This window comes from Zootermopsis nevadensis, unplaced genomic scaffold (genome assembly GCF_977971745.1).
Source record: "Zootermopsis nevadensis isolate Lab colony 2312 unplaced genomic scaffold, Znev_1.0 Znev_ptg000009l, whole genome shotgun sequence".
In the NCBI taxonomy this organism is placed as follows: domain Eukaryota; kingdom Metazoa; phylum Arthropoda; class Insecta; order Blattodea; family Termopsidae; genus Zootermopsis; species Zootermopsis nevadensis.
Window position 1 is genome coordinate 1091753 of NW_028259141.1, and position 15965 is coordinate 1107717.

The 15965-nt window shown below is 48.1% G+C and overlaps 2 protein-coding genes across 5 annotated transcripts in view; one reads left to right on the forward strand and one right to left on the reverse strand.

The window, feature by feature from the left end:
* Window positions 1-15965, forward strand: part of alpha-Man-IIb (alpha-Mannosidase class II b) — a 105225-nt gene that overhangs the window by 83376 nt on the left and 5884 nt on the right. For all 4 annotated transcript variants that reach the window (XM_087345383.1, XM_087345384.1, XM_022079300.2 and 1 more), the window contains 4 exons: window positions 10855-11027; window positions 11877-12010; window positions 12291-12611; window positions 14179-15957. In XM_087345383.1, coding sequence (XP_087201509.1) covers window positions 10855-11027; window positions 11877-12010; window positions 12291-12611; window positions 14179-15957 — 2407 coding nt within the window. The remainder of the gene's footprint in view (window positions 1-10854; window positions 11028-11876; window positions 12011-12290; window positions 12612-14178; window positions 15958-15965) is intronic.
* Window positions 1-15965, reverse strand: part of LOC110837338 (4-vinylanisole receptor) — a 54979-nt gene that overhangs the window by 18021 nt on the left and 20993 nt on the right. The gene's annotated exons all lie outside the window — the stretch shown is intronic.

The following is a 15965-nucleotide window of genomic DNA, read 5'->3' on the forward strand; positions in this document are numbered from 1 at the left end:
AATTAGCATTTGTTTCTTAGTTACGGGCGTTTTGGTAGTGCATTACACCGACCCTCCTGCGATTTCGGAATGGCGTGTGCATCAAATTTGGCCAAAGACTCGCCAAAACGGCTACGGAAACCTATGAAATGCTAAAGCGAGCATTTGGGGAGTCCGCAAACTTTTGTGTGGCATTCACGTTTTAAAAATGGCCGAACCTCTGTCGATGATGACGAGCGTTCTGGACGACCATCTTCGAGCACAACGCCCGAAAATGTTACGAAGATCGACGTCGTACCATCAACGACTTGTGCGACATTGTTGGGATAGGCTATGGGACCTGTCAGCTGATTCTAAATGAAGAACTCCACATGCGACGCCAAGGCTCCTGTCTGAGGACCAGAAGCAGAATCGACTTGACTTCTCGTTTGTCAGGAGCTCGAAGATCTTGCAAGAACCGACCCCAACTTCCTTTCTAAGCTCCGTGTGACTTCTTCCTCTTCCCAAAGATGAAAATTCAGCTAAAGGGAAGGAGATTTGAGACGATAGAAGAGATTCAGGCAGAATCGCAGATGGTGCTTGACAGGCTGACAAAGAAAGATTTCCAGGGATGCTTCCAGGCTTGGCAGCGGCGCTGGGATAGTTGTGTTCACTCCCAGGGGAACTACTTCGAGGGTGATGGATGAATTTAATACCTGAGATAAGTGTACGGGTTTTTATTGGCGCAGTCTTGAAACTTTCCGATCGCACCTCGTATATTCTTGCGTTGGTATCAGGCAAACTCACGAGGATTTGGGGATCCCGCTCTGCGCCGACCACGTCAGAGCACTGACCGTGAGCTTCGACTCAAAAGTTCGCAGATGCGGGGGAACCCCTCAGTCCGCGCAACCGAGGGGTAACTGATGTTGAGAAGGTTAGCCTAGGCTGCCCCTGAAAAGACGGACAGGTCGGCGCAACGAGTACGAAGTAAGTACTCGGCTGATTTGCCAGAGGACAGATTAGACGCGGTCTCTGGAAAACAATTTAAGTGCCAAGCGAAAAATTCCACTGCTGTTTGTACGGGCAAAGACGGTTTATCCTTTGTTCCTCCGAGTTGGTTCGTTTTGTTGCGTGCACGAAAGGGTACAATTATTCCGCTCGACTGTCATGACGTGATTTGTTCCCACCGCCTACAAACTGCGTGTCCCAAGGCCTCGCCTTGCTTTGTCTCTCTGCTCGACGTTTCCCTTGGACAGACAATGGATCAGACAGGAGTTTCACCTCGAGAAACATGTGATGCATGCGGAAAGTAGGTTAGGTTGGAATTGTGTACAAGATTTTGGTTGGGAAGTCTGAAACCTGTCTATCAGATGCGATGACAGTGGAAAATGAATTTCAAGGAAGCGGAGGTCGATTCGTTCGCACCTCAGATTTTATTCTAATATCCGGCGTCACATTCGGCACTCGCGTTTTTAAATTCTTACGTGTCAGGTTCCCATTTGCTCCGGGTCTCTCGTGTTCCTGTTTTATCGAGAAATTTCTTTATCAGCCATCGTTCGAAACTTATTTGGTAGAATGGCTTTTCCTTTAATCAAATCAAAAAAAAAGAAAATCTTCGATGTTTTGGGTTGTTGACGTCAGTCATTCGTCCAACCAGACCTGTCACCTGTCTTACGCGAAGTAACGCTCTGAAGTAAGGTGTGGGGCCTCCGCATTGAAAGGGGAGTCCCCCTTTTTTTTTCATTTTGCTTACTGCATTGGAGTTTTCCTTCTTCTGTCATGGCCCGTTTCTCGGCGGATAGGATTTTCCTCCGGAAAAGTAGTTTGATTGAGCTGAGAGATTTGGCTCTTCCTTGAAACTTACGTAAGTCCGCCAGTTGGGCGACTCTCTAAACTGGTTAAGCTCTTCGTGGAAGTGTTGGCGGAAGGAGGGGGTGCCTTACTGTTGATCTCGAAGACAGACAGCGACTCGGATTACTTTCAGAACTCGCACGACTCCTTCCATAAGGAAACTATTGTAGCCAAGACATTTTCTCTTTTCGTCAGGACGGGTAGTACCATCGAATTGTAGACCACGGCCAATCTGTCTGTCTCTGTCGCACGGAATGACGTCATCCATCACTCCGCATACCATCCAGAGCTCACGAACTGTCAGCACATTTTTCCGCCGTAACACGAAGCCGGAAGTTCCTTGCCCCTTGTGTGTTGTATAGACTACACCGCACTGCTACGGTGTCGAAGAAGTTGCCGCATCGGTACGGCGCGAGCAACGCTTGAAACGAGCATTTAAAAATAGTTTTAATACTTTGTTTATATGCAAATGAAACAGTGCCATTGGCTTTGGTGATATGATTTTTTTTTTTTCCCCACGGGAAGGGAACGCTGGAACGTGAAGATGTCCCTCGACGGAACGACAACTCGTGTGTCGCAGGACACCGTCGGCTCGTCTTCTTCATTTCAGCCCGAGCAGACATCTGAAGATCGAAGTCGCAGTGGCGACCGCCGATAGGACCAGTTTCATTTCGCAGCTGCTCTGAGGATGGCAGCAGAGATGGCTTTCGAAACGACGGAAGAAATGGTTCAGCCACCTGACACGGGTTGTTGCCCGAGAGACTTGTTTTCCCGACGAGGCAGCCCTGAATCCATTTCGCGGCTTAAAAGCGTCTGGTAGCATGTTACAAGTATCGGCCATTAGCAGTAACATTGTGGACTTCGCCTCTAATTAGGTTCACGGATTCCAAAGACCCTGGGGCCTCGTCGTAATGGGATTTGTTGTGCGCGTTCAGTGTCTGTTTCAGTTGACAAATGATTGCCCGCATTTTCTGGCTTTCCTTCTTTCGTGCTATCTCTTCTACGTTCATCTTTCCTCATATACGAGGTGCGATCGGAAAGTTTCAAGACTGCGCCTATAAAGACTCGTACACTTATCTCAGGTATTAAATTCATCCATCACCCTCGAAGTAGTTCCCCTGGGAGTGAACACAACGATCCCAGCGCCGCTGCCAAGCCTGGAAGCATCCCTGGAAATCGTTCTTTGTCAGCCTGTCAAGCACCATCTGCGATTCTGCCTGAATCTCTTCTATCGTCTCAAATCTCCTTCCCTTTAGCTGAATTTTCATCTTTGGGAAGAGGAAGAAGTCACACGGAGCTTAGAAAGGAAGTTGGGGTCGGTTCTTGCAAGATCTTTGAGCTCCTGACAAACGAGAAGTCGATTCTGCTTCTGGTCCTCAGACAGGATGCGTCGCATGTGGAGCTCTTCCTTTAGAATCAGCTGACAGGTCCCATAGCCTATCCCAACAATGTCGCACAAGTCGTTGATGGTACGACGTCGATCTTCGTGACATTTTCGGGCGTTGTGCTCGAAGATGGTCGTCCAGAACGCTCGTCATCATCGACAGAGGTTCGGCTATTTTTAAAACGTGAATGCCACACAAAAGTTTGCGGACTCCCCAAATGCTTGCTTTAGCATTTCATAGGTTTCCGTAGCCGTTTTGGCGAGTCTTTGGCAAAATTTGATGCACACGCCATTCCGAAATCGCAGGAGGGTCGGTGTAATGCACTACCAAAACGCCCGTAACTAAGAAACAAATGCTAATTCGATGATGCCGGCTGGCACACTGATTCACTATGAATGTAGGCCGCACCCCCTAAAGGCAGAAGCTCGTACTACATCCGGTTCGCTCTCTATTGACACAGTCTGGAAACTTTCCGATCGCACCTCGTATTTTCTGTTGTTTCCTTTAAAACCGACCGACCACGTGCCTGATTTCTCGTGTTCCGGAATAGGAAGACTTCCCACGTGATGGTTCTGAAATGCCGACGTCAGCTCACGAGGGCATCGGCTATGCCTTGCATGATTGCGGTCTGTAGCGCCGTGCAATCTGCTACGAGTTTATCGACGTTTCGGATGTCCTTGCTGCCTCCATCATCAGGGCGATGATCATAAACTTCTACCAGACTGCTACGCGGCTCTACGAAAGGTTTTAATATCACCGCATTTAAAATGAATGAACCCTCCGGTTTTATGATGAACTTCGTATATGGACGTAAGCGCATTAATGTTCTACGTGGGAAGATGCCGGAAATGACGAGTATCATTTGTGGTAAATCCGCCGAAGCACTTCCGGGGACAGGATGTGCCTTGCTTCGGGATTACCCCCGCCATTTTGAACAGCGCAGAGGATGATGTCAGAGGCGAGGTTCTTAGACTCGGGGACAGTTCGAGTCTCCGCCGGCAGGCCGTGTATTTTGGGTGAAACATTACGTGATTTTCCCTAGTTTCTACACGGCATTGTCATCGAACCGATTGGGCATTGCTGGTAGAATGATCTGCGGAGCGAGGCTTGGTCGCTCGGTCAGATAGGCCACGACCACTTCGTGAGACGTCAGAGGTCGCTGACAGGGCGTCGGTACGCAAGTCACGGGAACGCAGGGGAGGTCGCTTGTTCACTTATCGATCGTGAAAGTCGATTAGCGCGTAAAACCATTAACACGCTCGATGGAGTGGAGGGTGGGGGGTGTTTTTCGTGACACGGGCGAAGATGGCTGCACTGCGACTAGTCACAAGCAATCACGTGTCCCTGATTATTCTAAAAAGGACAGTTTGCCGGGGCGTGGTAGTGAATGCGCGCAGGAAAACAGACTAAGAACGCGTTGCAATTTGCAGGTGTCTCGCTGAATCGGGTACTGTAATTCAGTTGGAATGGATCGCGTCCGTGGTTCGTCTCCGGGCTGCATCATTTCAGCCGTCAGGAGCCGGACACGGAGGTCTAAAAAGGAAATCTCTTGCTACCTGCTTCAGTTACATGTGGTCTTATGGTTTTCGGCGTTTCGGAGGAATTTTCAGCTTCCATCTTCAGTTTACGCTCTGGAAGAAACGTCCGGAAAGATTGAGGGGCATATACACACGTTACAAACGTCGTTCAAAGCCAAACTATTTATGACAATGAGATGGTAAAGTTGCGTCATATTGTGATATGATAAATATATATTAAATCTTGTCCGTCTAATCACAATAGATTCTTATTAAATATTAAAATATTATAATGATTAACATTTAAAATATTTATAAAATGATGGTCTAATGTAAATCGAATATTTCGATAAAGAACATTATTTAATATTTTAATATTTAAGAAGAATTTATTGTCATTAGACGGACAAGATTTAAACAAATATATGAAAATTGTTCAAATGAAACCGTCTCTGGGGCATAACGCACACTGACTTAGTATAAAATGTCAGGTAAGGTCTGTGGCGACATCATGGCAATTCCCTTTCGCATGTCGGAAGTCAAGGACGGACGAGAAGATTGTAAACGAGATGTTTTTCTCGGGATACAGAATGACGGATCGGGAACATAATGAATGTACAGTAGAGCCCCCAAATGTGATGATTAGTAACAGATGTCACTACAGTGAAAAATACACCGTGAAAATAAACGGAATGCCTTAAAACGGAATCTCGAAGGCGCTATTTGTAAGACGTGACGGCCCAGCGCCTAATTCTTCCTCGGGATTAGTCTCACGTCTAAATCCGTGGTTTTCATAGCGACGTAATGCATTTTTCGATCGTTTCTTAATGCAGTGAACGAGTGTTCGTTCTGTGGACTTGGAAATGCTGAAGATGTTTCGTGGCTGGCATGCGGAAGCTGCAAGGCGCATCTTGGCATCAACTCGTGGCCCTGGATGACAGCTGATATTGTTCTCCGACGCTCAGGGCGGCGGGCTGAGGGTGGATCCGCCCTTACGAGTGTTCATCTATATGTAAATGAGACGAACAAGCCGGCATTTGGATTTCACAACAGCTTCACGGTCTCAAAACATTTTAATTGGTTCACAGATTATTCAACTGCAGAATTCGTTTGGGGTTTAGCGAACGTAAAGTGTAAAGGAGAGCATCTCCCGTCATCATCTGTTGGTCTATGAACAGTCTTGGGCGAATTTCGCTGAACTCGGTACTCGGCCTTTGGATTTTGGTGATGGGATTTATGGGACCGGTTTTGGGGTAGCCTAGTTCTTATGAACACGAGGCTTGTCGTCAGGATACATCGCGCGGACGAGTATAATCCGAGGTTCGGATCGTGGCTTCCGGTAAACCCTCAGACGAGTTTCGTTCTGCAGTTCACGGTCACTCTCCGCCAATCGTAGGACAAGAATCAGTCTGTGTCCCCCCCCCCCCTTGCCGGAATCCGGGGTAAGATTGACTCCCTTTGGTGTCACAGCGTCGCTACACTTTTCTTTACCCCAATTTTGGAGGCAGTTTCTATCAAAATTTGAACAAATTCCCTAACTGGTCACACCAGCCCTCAAACCCGTTGGCTCTCGCTGCTATGGCGACTACAGTTGTGCAGAATTACACGGCGGCTGTTTTAAATTACTTTATAAGTAGCAGCTCACTCGCTGTTGCGTTATTTTGAAACGAATTTCGTGTTTCCGTCTTTTTTCTAGAGAGAAGTTTAGATTTGGAGGGGTAACAGCAGTCTGGCTACAGTTTATACTTCGGACAGCAAAAACCCGGAAGCCAGATGTTGACGGATCAGGCGGAAAAACCAGGTCGGCTAAGTTGAATACCGGAGAGCCACAGATTCGCCCAAGGGCCCCCCACCCCCACCCCGTGCCGCATTTCTACGCTATGGTACCACGTGACGAGGCAGATTAACTCGCCCGAGGCGACTCTCAACAGCGGGCCCCTTGTTCTCTGACGGAGTGCGGTTTCATGGTCGCCTTTCTTGCCCGCTTAATTGTCTGCAGATTCTCCACTTCAACGCAGGGTTAATTTTTTTTTTTTTTTTGCAAAGCGCGTTCTTCTGGGTTATGTCACCAGAAGGCAGCCATCTTCAGTTCGGACACTTCGCCTTTTACGTAAGCCCACACAAGTTCGCTTTTATAGGTGCATGTCGTCGTCACAAGGCTTCAACCTCTCCAAGACAGCAAAACATCCGTTTCTTGAGTGGGATTCGAACCCACGTCTCAGACCGTGGCATCAGCCCCCTAAATGTCTCGACCCTGGACCAGTAGTAGTGACGCCTTCTTCATCCGGAGATCCAAATGCGTAGAACGAAGTTTCAGGCCTCCGTCTGGTACTTTGCACGCCAGGCTAAGATTTTTCCGGTTTATCGATCGGGATCTCTCCTTCCGGTGCACGGTTTAGCTTCTGAAACCAAATGTTCTCACAAGTTTCCTAAGACACTTTACAAAAGTTAAGGAAGGATTGCCTTACTTCGTCGATTCATGGCGTAGTTACTTTTAACAGCGTAAAAATCCATCAGTTCCGCCCCCGCGGAGTCATCAATTACGTTCCTTCGGCTTTGGAAAAGGTTAATCTTCCACGTGAGACAGAGAGTTTGCCCCGTTCCTTCAGAATATAACTCGCGAAGGTCCCTGGAACGCGACTCGACATTGCAAAGACGTTTTCCTCAATTAAAATGTTTCACCACATCGTAAAATATGCCTGGCGCTGGCATCGCGAAGGACGTTTCGACCGGACTCATCTGTCCACTTTTACGCATGAGCGCCGTTGACTCCTGACCTTTGATCCCCCATTGGGCTAGATCATTCCAAGTGAAAGGCCGCGTAGCATTCAGCAAAACCTCAGGCTGGGGGACCATCCATTGTCGGCTGTCTGCGCCTGCTTGTGGAGGAGACCATTTGTTCCACCGGCCGGAGGCAAAGAGTAATGACGTTCGCTTACTCGCCAGTTTGAAGACTCTTGCAGAATTCTGGAGCGAGCAACTGCTCACGAGATCTTTCACGTGTCGGAGAAAACATCTCGCTCGGTGGTAGGGTTACGTCCAGTTTCAGAGACAGGATTCAGGTCTAGGACGAAGGGCTGTTTATTTCTTACCAGCTTCCAAGAGTTCGCTCTGGAAACATGTCGAAATCCTTTGACCTCGGACGTCAGAGTAGACAAGTGAACTCACTGAACTTCACCAATGGGTTTCGTGCCGAATTCAGCGAAATTTCGTCGAAAACATTACGAGGCGGAGAACTCTCTTCAAGATCAAGCCGAGTGATTGTCATGCCCGATGGATGCCGGGGTTAAGACGTCCGGAGCGTAAGGCTGACGTCTCGCGGTCATTCTGAACGAGATAGTGGACACGTCTGCCGGGATTCGGTGTTGCTCGTCGTGAATTTCGAAGAGACTCGCTGACTCCTCTGCGAGTGTGGGTGATGGAGAGAGGTTCGGCGATCAGCCGGCCACCTCGACGGCCCTCCTGTCCTGCCCTGGTACTTAATTTCCATTGCAACGTGTGATTTCTAGTGCAAAGTAACAATTGAACTGGACGCAGCGTTACAAAAGCACGTCAGTTTAGAACGAGGTATCTCGTATGTAGCATGGAAATGGTTGATATTCGTCACCGTTTATTTCAAGGTCACGTCAAAGCTTTTGGTGTGTACATGCAGTAATGGATGTCACGTTACGTCACCTTCCAGGGACGGAAATTCGTCGTCTTGCGGTTTGATCTGAGTGAAAGTGAGAAGTGACCTTGTCTCGTCATTTGAAGGTCAGACGTGAGCCTCGATAATTTTGTAGTCGCGTGACGAAGGCGTCGTTCCGCCCTGGGATCCAAATTTGATGGGGTGTAAAACACCGGGCGTCTCTTTTATTGATTGACGTCTTCGCCTGCTTTTGTCCGGGGTCACACGAGCGCTGCCATCGGTGTCTCGGTTTCCTGGACGACGTTCTTTGCACCGGAAGTGACGTTAAAATCCATAACGCGATGAAAGACAGAGAGAGAGGGGCCGTGTTTATCTTCTGCTTGCAAATTGTGCAGCGGGGAAGCAGGGCGAGTCTGAAAAATAGGATAAAATGGCAGCGCTGAAGAATATTTGAGCGCGTGGACTGAAGCGGGCGAAGGAGGTGATGAATGACTGAGACACGACGAGGTTACGAAAGCTTTTGGGGGAGGGATCCGCCAGGAAGGCAGAAATACCCTCGTGTCCGGGTGTCCTCTCTCTCTCGGGGGCGACGCTGAGGAACCCTAAAGCGGGGAAGAACACACGTGGAGGCTTACTTACTTTAAGTAGACTTAGTGAACTCTACCGCCAGTCGCCAGTATCCTCCGTAGTTGATACGTCATGATTTAAGGATCTCCACAGCGTTCAATTTCACCGTCTTCACGTGGTTTTATTTAATACCAATTATAATTTCAATTTGTTAATCGAATATAGTCTAAAATATTATTCTGAGTCACAATTCGTTGTTATAAAGTTGTAGGTTATAGCACGTCAGAACGGAAAAATAATATTAAAATAGTAAGTTTTCATCAAAATCTATCGGATAGTCCGGAAGATTAAACATAACAAGTCAATTAATAAAGACAGACAAAATCAGCCTCACTGTTCTCTCCGTTCAACAAAAAATCAAGAGCTTCAGGTTTTAACGAGTACCGAACCGGAAGTGACGTAAGCCGTAGGCTTACGTCATAATTTTAGTCATTCGAAACTTGGCTGTATTCCTCACCGTTCGCTGATTATAATTTCTTATGCCACAAGTCTCTTAATTAAAGGCACCAATATGTCTGCTCTTAATTAAAAGAGACGCGAATGAATGCTTAATGAATACGTGACGTAAGTAACTTTATAACTCAGCGAGATATCGATTCACTGAGAATCGATTATAGCTTCACACGCTTTTGTAACTTCCGAGTTGAATCGTAAGGACTTGTGGGGGCTTTGACTTTATAACACAGAATGTACAATGGACGGTCGGTTGCCATGGCACATCGAGTTCCACTGAACACTTTTCTTGGAAGACGTAGGAAGAAAAATTACTGATTTCTCTATCCCTGAAAAGGAAACGCGCGGTATTGATTTGATAGGATGCTGGGTGGACCGAGAGTGCTACCTAGGAGATAAAAATATGTCTGCCTGGCGTGAATCAAACCGCGGTCATCCTTTGTAATTTACAAGGTTCCGTTCGTTGAAGTTTGTTCCCTGAAAGCTGGGTGAGCGTAATAAAGGCTTTAAAAAAAGACCTCGACAATCTGAGTTGAAACTAGAATTTTTTTTATTTATTTTATGAAGATGTGGTTTTGCTTATAGAAGTTCTGAAAAAGTTCCTCTTACCGCCGCGAGTTCCGGTAAGTGCGTCTTGACTGAGGTTACGTGGGACACACGGTCTCCCCACCTGCACGCCGTCTCGTTTTTCTTTCGTGTTGCGTACTTCTGTTGTTTTTTTTGGTGGAGGATGAAGTACGCGCTTGTGCCACAAGGAGCGCTAGTTGACAGGATGATGGCAGGCGTAGTTGGAAGTTTGAACTGCTCACTCCCGTTTCGGAAGAAAGTACCGGCTTCATACTCCGTGTTGTTGGGGGTGTTTCAGAACAGGGTCCCCGAGGAAAATGTGTGGATCTGAGTTACAGAGCTTAATGAAACGATGCGTCTGATTCTCGGGCTTAAATCAGTGGCAAAGTCAAGACCGCGTAATGTTTTACGTTCACTGAAACCAGCGCTGGTGTCTCTTGGTACTCGTAGATGGCAGCACGCGGCATTCTAAATCGCAAGTAAATCGATTTTCTTGCACGGACAGTATCGATCTTATAATTATACTTCAGAAGTTATCCAACACGTGTTCTTCATTTTGAAGGGTAGAAGGCATGGAAGCGGGAGGGAGGAGTGAATTTGGAGTCTGTTTAGACCGCCTAAAGGGATAGAGAAGTCTTTGAAGACGTTTATGAGATCTTGCAGTTAAAAAGAGAACATTTTGGCCAACAGATGTCAGTCTGTAAGTGGTTCGTGGAGTATCTCTGTGATGCTCGTACAATGAATTCTTCTCGGGCTACCCCGATGTTGGGAGGACGAAGGTGGTTCTTTAGTTAACCACCTTTCAACCACGGCTGGTAGCCCGAGAAAGATTCAGAGAGGCCTCTGACCTTTTTGGGTATTTCTACAGGTGTTCCTGGTGCCCCACTCGCATAACGACCCGGGCTGGGTGAAGACTTACGAGAACTACTACCATTACCAGACCAAGAACATTCTCAACAACATGGTGGACAACCTGCAGGAGTTCCGAAACATGACATTCATCTGGACGGAGATCTCTTTCTTTTCGCAGTGGTGGGAGAGGTCAGTCACGTGGGCTCCAACGCCCAACCCTCAGTTTGAAAACAACACGCAGGATTTGGTCCAGAGTGTTGCTCCGAAACGTCACGTTTAATGATTATGTCAGAACAGAATTTGTTGCCTTTCGAAACGTCGGAATTCTTCCCACAGAGTCCCTTCTCCTGTCGTATGAAGATCAGATTTCCTGACAACGCTTAAAGATTCTGAACGTCTTATATATGACCCCTTGCGTCTCTGATATAACTTGGGGGGAGAGTCCCGAATGGATTCGCAAGTTCTTATAAACATTTTGCGGGAAACACTAGGCCAGAACGCGGCCTCTGCAGGGAGGACGAAGCCTTAGGCCGTTGTAGCACGAATATTGTGCCATGGACCATTCTGGCTTCCAGCGTCGTAGATCGGTCACGTATACTGCGCTCCAGCGCTTTTGGCCGCTGAACTTTTCTGAATTGGAACCTCGGAGCGAGTCTCTCTTACCAGAACGCGTACAGTACACTCCAAATAAAATATCACCACGTCACGTAACAAAGGAAAGTCGATTTCACTACACATCACTAGAAAATTAACACTGCAGAGAGTCTTAGATAAGTTTATCTTCTTCAGAACTCGATTATCTTCAGTTATAATGCCCTCAGTAGCGTCAGATCTTATAAATTAACATTTCATTCCTTAAGTCACTAGAAAACTAAGCGAGTCTTGTACTTCCGAGTGCACGTCGACACAGAAAAGAATATATTTGACGTGCGTCCTTACGCAGTTCCAGCAGCGCCACACACAGCGGCGGTTGGAACTGTGGTTAATGTGTCGAATGACCTGACTCTGTCGCCTGACCCTCGTTCTGCCTTGTTGCAGTGCACACCCCACAAAGCGACGGATAGTGAGGAATTTGTTGGCTGAGGGTCGCCTGGAAATCATGACAGGTGGTTGGGTAATGACGGACGAAGCTACCACGCACATTTACGGCATGCTGGACCAACTCATAGAAGGTGAGGGCCGAATGTTGTTAACTTTCTAATTCCGAGCTGACAGGAAGGCCGCCGGTCTAGGGCGAGAGCCAGCCGGAGCAAAGTCTGTTTGCCCCTGGCTGGCCGGTTTCCTCCTCAACTCTGTGAAGCGAAACTCTTGTGTCCTTGACGAGTGCCTAAAATGATAAAAGCCAGAGGACCCGAAAACATGGAACCACAAAATATGCACAAAACATGTGATATTAAAAAAGAAATGAAATGAAATTTGTATATTTTAGACACCAATTTGGACTTCTTTCAGGGCACCAGTGGGTGAAGAACAACCTGGGGCTCTCGCCCAAATCAGGCTGGTCCATTGACCCATTTGGGCATGGTTCCACTGTGCCATACCTGCTTAAGATGTCGGGAATCTCGGGCACGGTCATCCAGCGCATCCATTACGCCTGGAAGCAGTGGCTGGCCGAGCGACAGATGGGAGACTTCCTGTGGCGACAGAACTGGGATCCCGACGGACACACAGACTTACTGACGCACAACCAGCCCTTCGATATCTACTCGATCAAGCACTCCTGCGGCCCCCACCCCCAGGTCTGCCTCAATTTCGACTTCCGGAAGATACCAGGTACGCAGATTTGTGCTGGACCACTTCCAATGTCAACGTCACAACCTCATTTCACTCAGATCCATCTCACGTATGGGCACTTACGCTGCTATTCCTTCCGCCTTATCGACTTCCCAAGTGGTAGTCTACACAGTTGTGGTTTCTCGCCAAAATAAATTTGTATTCCTTATTTCACTCGCGCTAGTTACATGTTCAAGCCCCTCGTATTCCGTGACGACCGGCTCCTCGTACATTGTACCTCATTTATTACTCGCTAATCATACAACCATTCAACAGTCTATGATATCGGCAATGAAAGTGTGTGGCGAAATGAACCAGTAATGGGGCCCCCACCCCCCCCCCCCACCCAGTGCATCGACCTCCAGGGAGAATATGTGGAACCGCTGCCATCTCTCTGGCAATTTCCGTATTGCCTCACGAAACCATTGTTTGGGGGGGTGTCTCGTACCCACTCCCTGACAGCATCATATAAGGCGTCACTGTCGGGGAATCTGTGACGACGCAGGGGGTTCTTCATCTCACGGAAGAGGGCATAGTCACTTGGTACCAGGTCGGGGGAATAGAGCGGGTGTGGGAGGACTGCGGTCCATCTCTCCCCATGGTAGTCGCTCTGCATCGCTTGTCAGACTGGTTACTGTCTTGTGGGACTAAATGACGCTGCCCTCGGCCCTTCCCACGGCCTCAGCCACATGACCGTCGAGGTCAACACTCGGATTACACCAAGGCAGCGGACCTGCCGGGTCGAAATCGTAGCTCCAGTCTAAATCATTTGTATACACCCCTCAACCCTTCTTTCATAAATGCTTCTGGTGCCTTTATATGATATCGATAATCTGGCTGATACGAACCAGTGCGAGTCTTGTGGATACAGCAGTGAACTTTATTGGAGTTCCGTAAGAGTCGGGAAATGCATAGGCGACCTGAGGTACTGTTAGCTAGTCAAGAACTCTGCTCTTTGGAGTCAGTCAATCAGCAGGGTCGTTACAAATGGTGGCCTGTCGACAGCACAACTGAAATCATATGAAATGCAAGGAGCTGACAGCAGTAGCGGCTTCGAATCTGTTTCAGCCTATCACTGTGCAACATCTGCATGTCCAGCTGTTGACGGTACCAGACGCCAACATCATAGAAGCTGTATCATGTCACTTGTCCTGTTTCCTCATTCGGCCCCAGAGATTCCCAAACTACGTTTGCCGAAACTCTGCAGTTGGTTTGTCCCAAGTTTCGGAATGTCAGTTTAAAAATTATCTTGTGACACTTTGCGTTCCGCCAGACACGGCTGTCGCGCAGTCTTAGTGTAGACCTTGACCGTTCGACTGCTAGGATCCTGGATTCAGATCTCACCCAAGGCATGCACTGCGGTGTCCTTCTTATGCAGGCTCCTCACGAGGCAGGAACTGATTAATTCAGTCTCTTTATTTTTCAGGGTTTTTGTTGCCTTGTATCGACACAGGGGGGGGTGAGAGACAATGTTTTAGAACAACTCCAGTTTAATAAAGGAAGAATAAAATGAATGCGTCAGTCCTTTTTCAGTATAAATGGTAACAGCGCTCGTATGTGTTCGCAGGGGAATACACAGAGTACAGTCTGCGTGCTGTGCCAATAGACCAGTTCAACGTGAAGCAGAAAGCAGAGCTCTTACTTGAGCAGTACGGACGAACCGGCTCCCTGTTTTCGCACAACGTCGTCTTGATGCCGCTGGGCGACGATTTCAGATTTGACCATGACATCGAGTGGAACCAGCAGTACAGCAATTACAAGATGCTCTTCGACTACATAAATCAGAACAAGGACAAGTATCATGCGGAGGTATCGTTTGGCACGCCTTCGGACTACTTTTCAGCCGTCAGGGAACGAAGCGAGAACTTCCAGACGTTGAAAGGAGACTTCTTTGTCTACAGCGATATATTTGCAGAAGGCCGGCCGGCGTACTGGAGCGGCTACTTTACTACAAGACCGTACTGGAAGGTACTAGACCGAGAACTGGAAGCCAGCCTGAGATCAGCAGAGATTCTGTACACGGTGGCTTTAAACAGAGCAAGGCAACATGGGTTTAATAAGACAGTTCAGCTCCTGGAGCGAGATTATGAGAGGATCACGAAGGCCAGGCAGTCATTGGCACTGTTCCAACACCATGACGCCATAACAGGGACTTCTAAGTCATTTGTCATGCATGATTACGCTCTGAAGATGTTTGAAGGTATCCAGGATACACTGTTCATTCAACAACGCTGTGCGCAAGTGTTGCTCGTCAAAGATGCGCCGTTGTCCGGTTTGTCGAGAGAAGTGAGCTGGAACAAAGTTTTATCAAATAGACCATCACAGCCATTTATGAACTTCCTTCTGCCCGACACAGACAGAGAATCGTACGAGAAACTTCCTCAGAAAGTTCCGTTGGTGGTGCCAAGAAATGAACCCCGGAGGATCGTTCTTTTCAACTCTCTGGCACAACAGAGACAGGATGTTGTGAAGATCAGGGTGACAACTCCACATGTTAAGGTGCTGGATTCCGAAGGAAATATCATTCCGTACCAGGTTAATCCTGTCTGGAATCTCACGCACAGTGCCAGAGTTCCGAGGGACGCAAACAAAGAGACGGGCGAAGGCGGCGCCGAAAAGATCGAGAGCGTCCTGCAGATGGCAAAGGACTTGTTTGAGGTGGTGTTTGTGGCGGATCTCCCGCCCGTGTCACTTGTTACTTACATTGTTGAGCGAGTGGCAGAAAAGAATTTCCAGGCAAGATCGGTGGTGTACTGTTCATCCTGCGGCCGAAACGTAGGCGACGCAAGTTATGTGCCACCATTTGAAGTTAAGGGCATGCAGACTGGTGATATCCAGCTTGAGAATTATAGGATGAAACTTCTGTTTGACGGCAGATCAGGATTTCTGAAAGCCGTCACTCGCAAAACTACGGGCCACACGACGCAGTGCGGTCTCCAGTTTGCAGCGTACCCCTCGGCACAGTTTCACAGTGGCGCGTATCTCTTCATGCCAGATCCGAACTCCAGAGAGGCTGAAAGGGACATCCTTGGCTCCATTGACGGCCAGAACCACCGTGACATCCAGATCGTCATCACGTCCGGTCCGATCGCATCAGAGCTTTCCGTAGTCTACAACCCGATCCTCGCGCACACCGTTCGCATCTATCACGCAGCAGGACCCCTCAGCGAGGGAATCTACATAGAGAATACCATCGACTTTGAGGCACCACCCAAAAACCGTGAGACGGAGCTCTTCATGAGAGTTGTCACAGATATCAGCAATGGAGATCCCCCCGAATTCTATTCGGACCTGAACGGCTTCCAGATGCAGAAGAGAGTAAAAGTGGAACGCATCGGTATAGAAGGTGAGTTT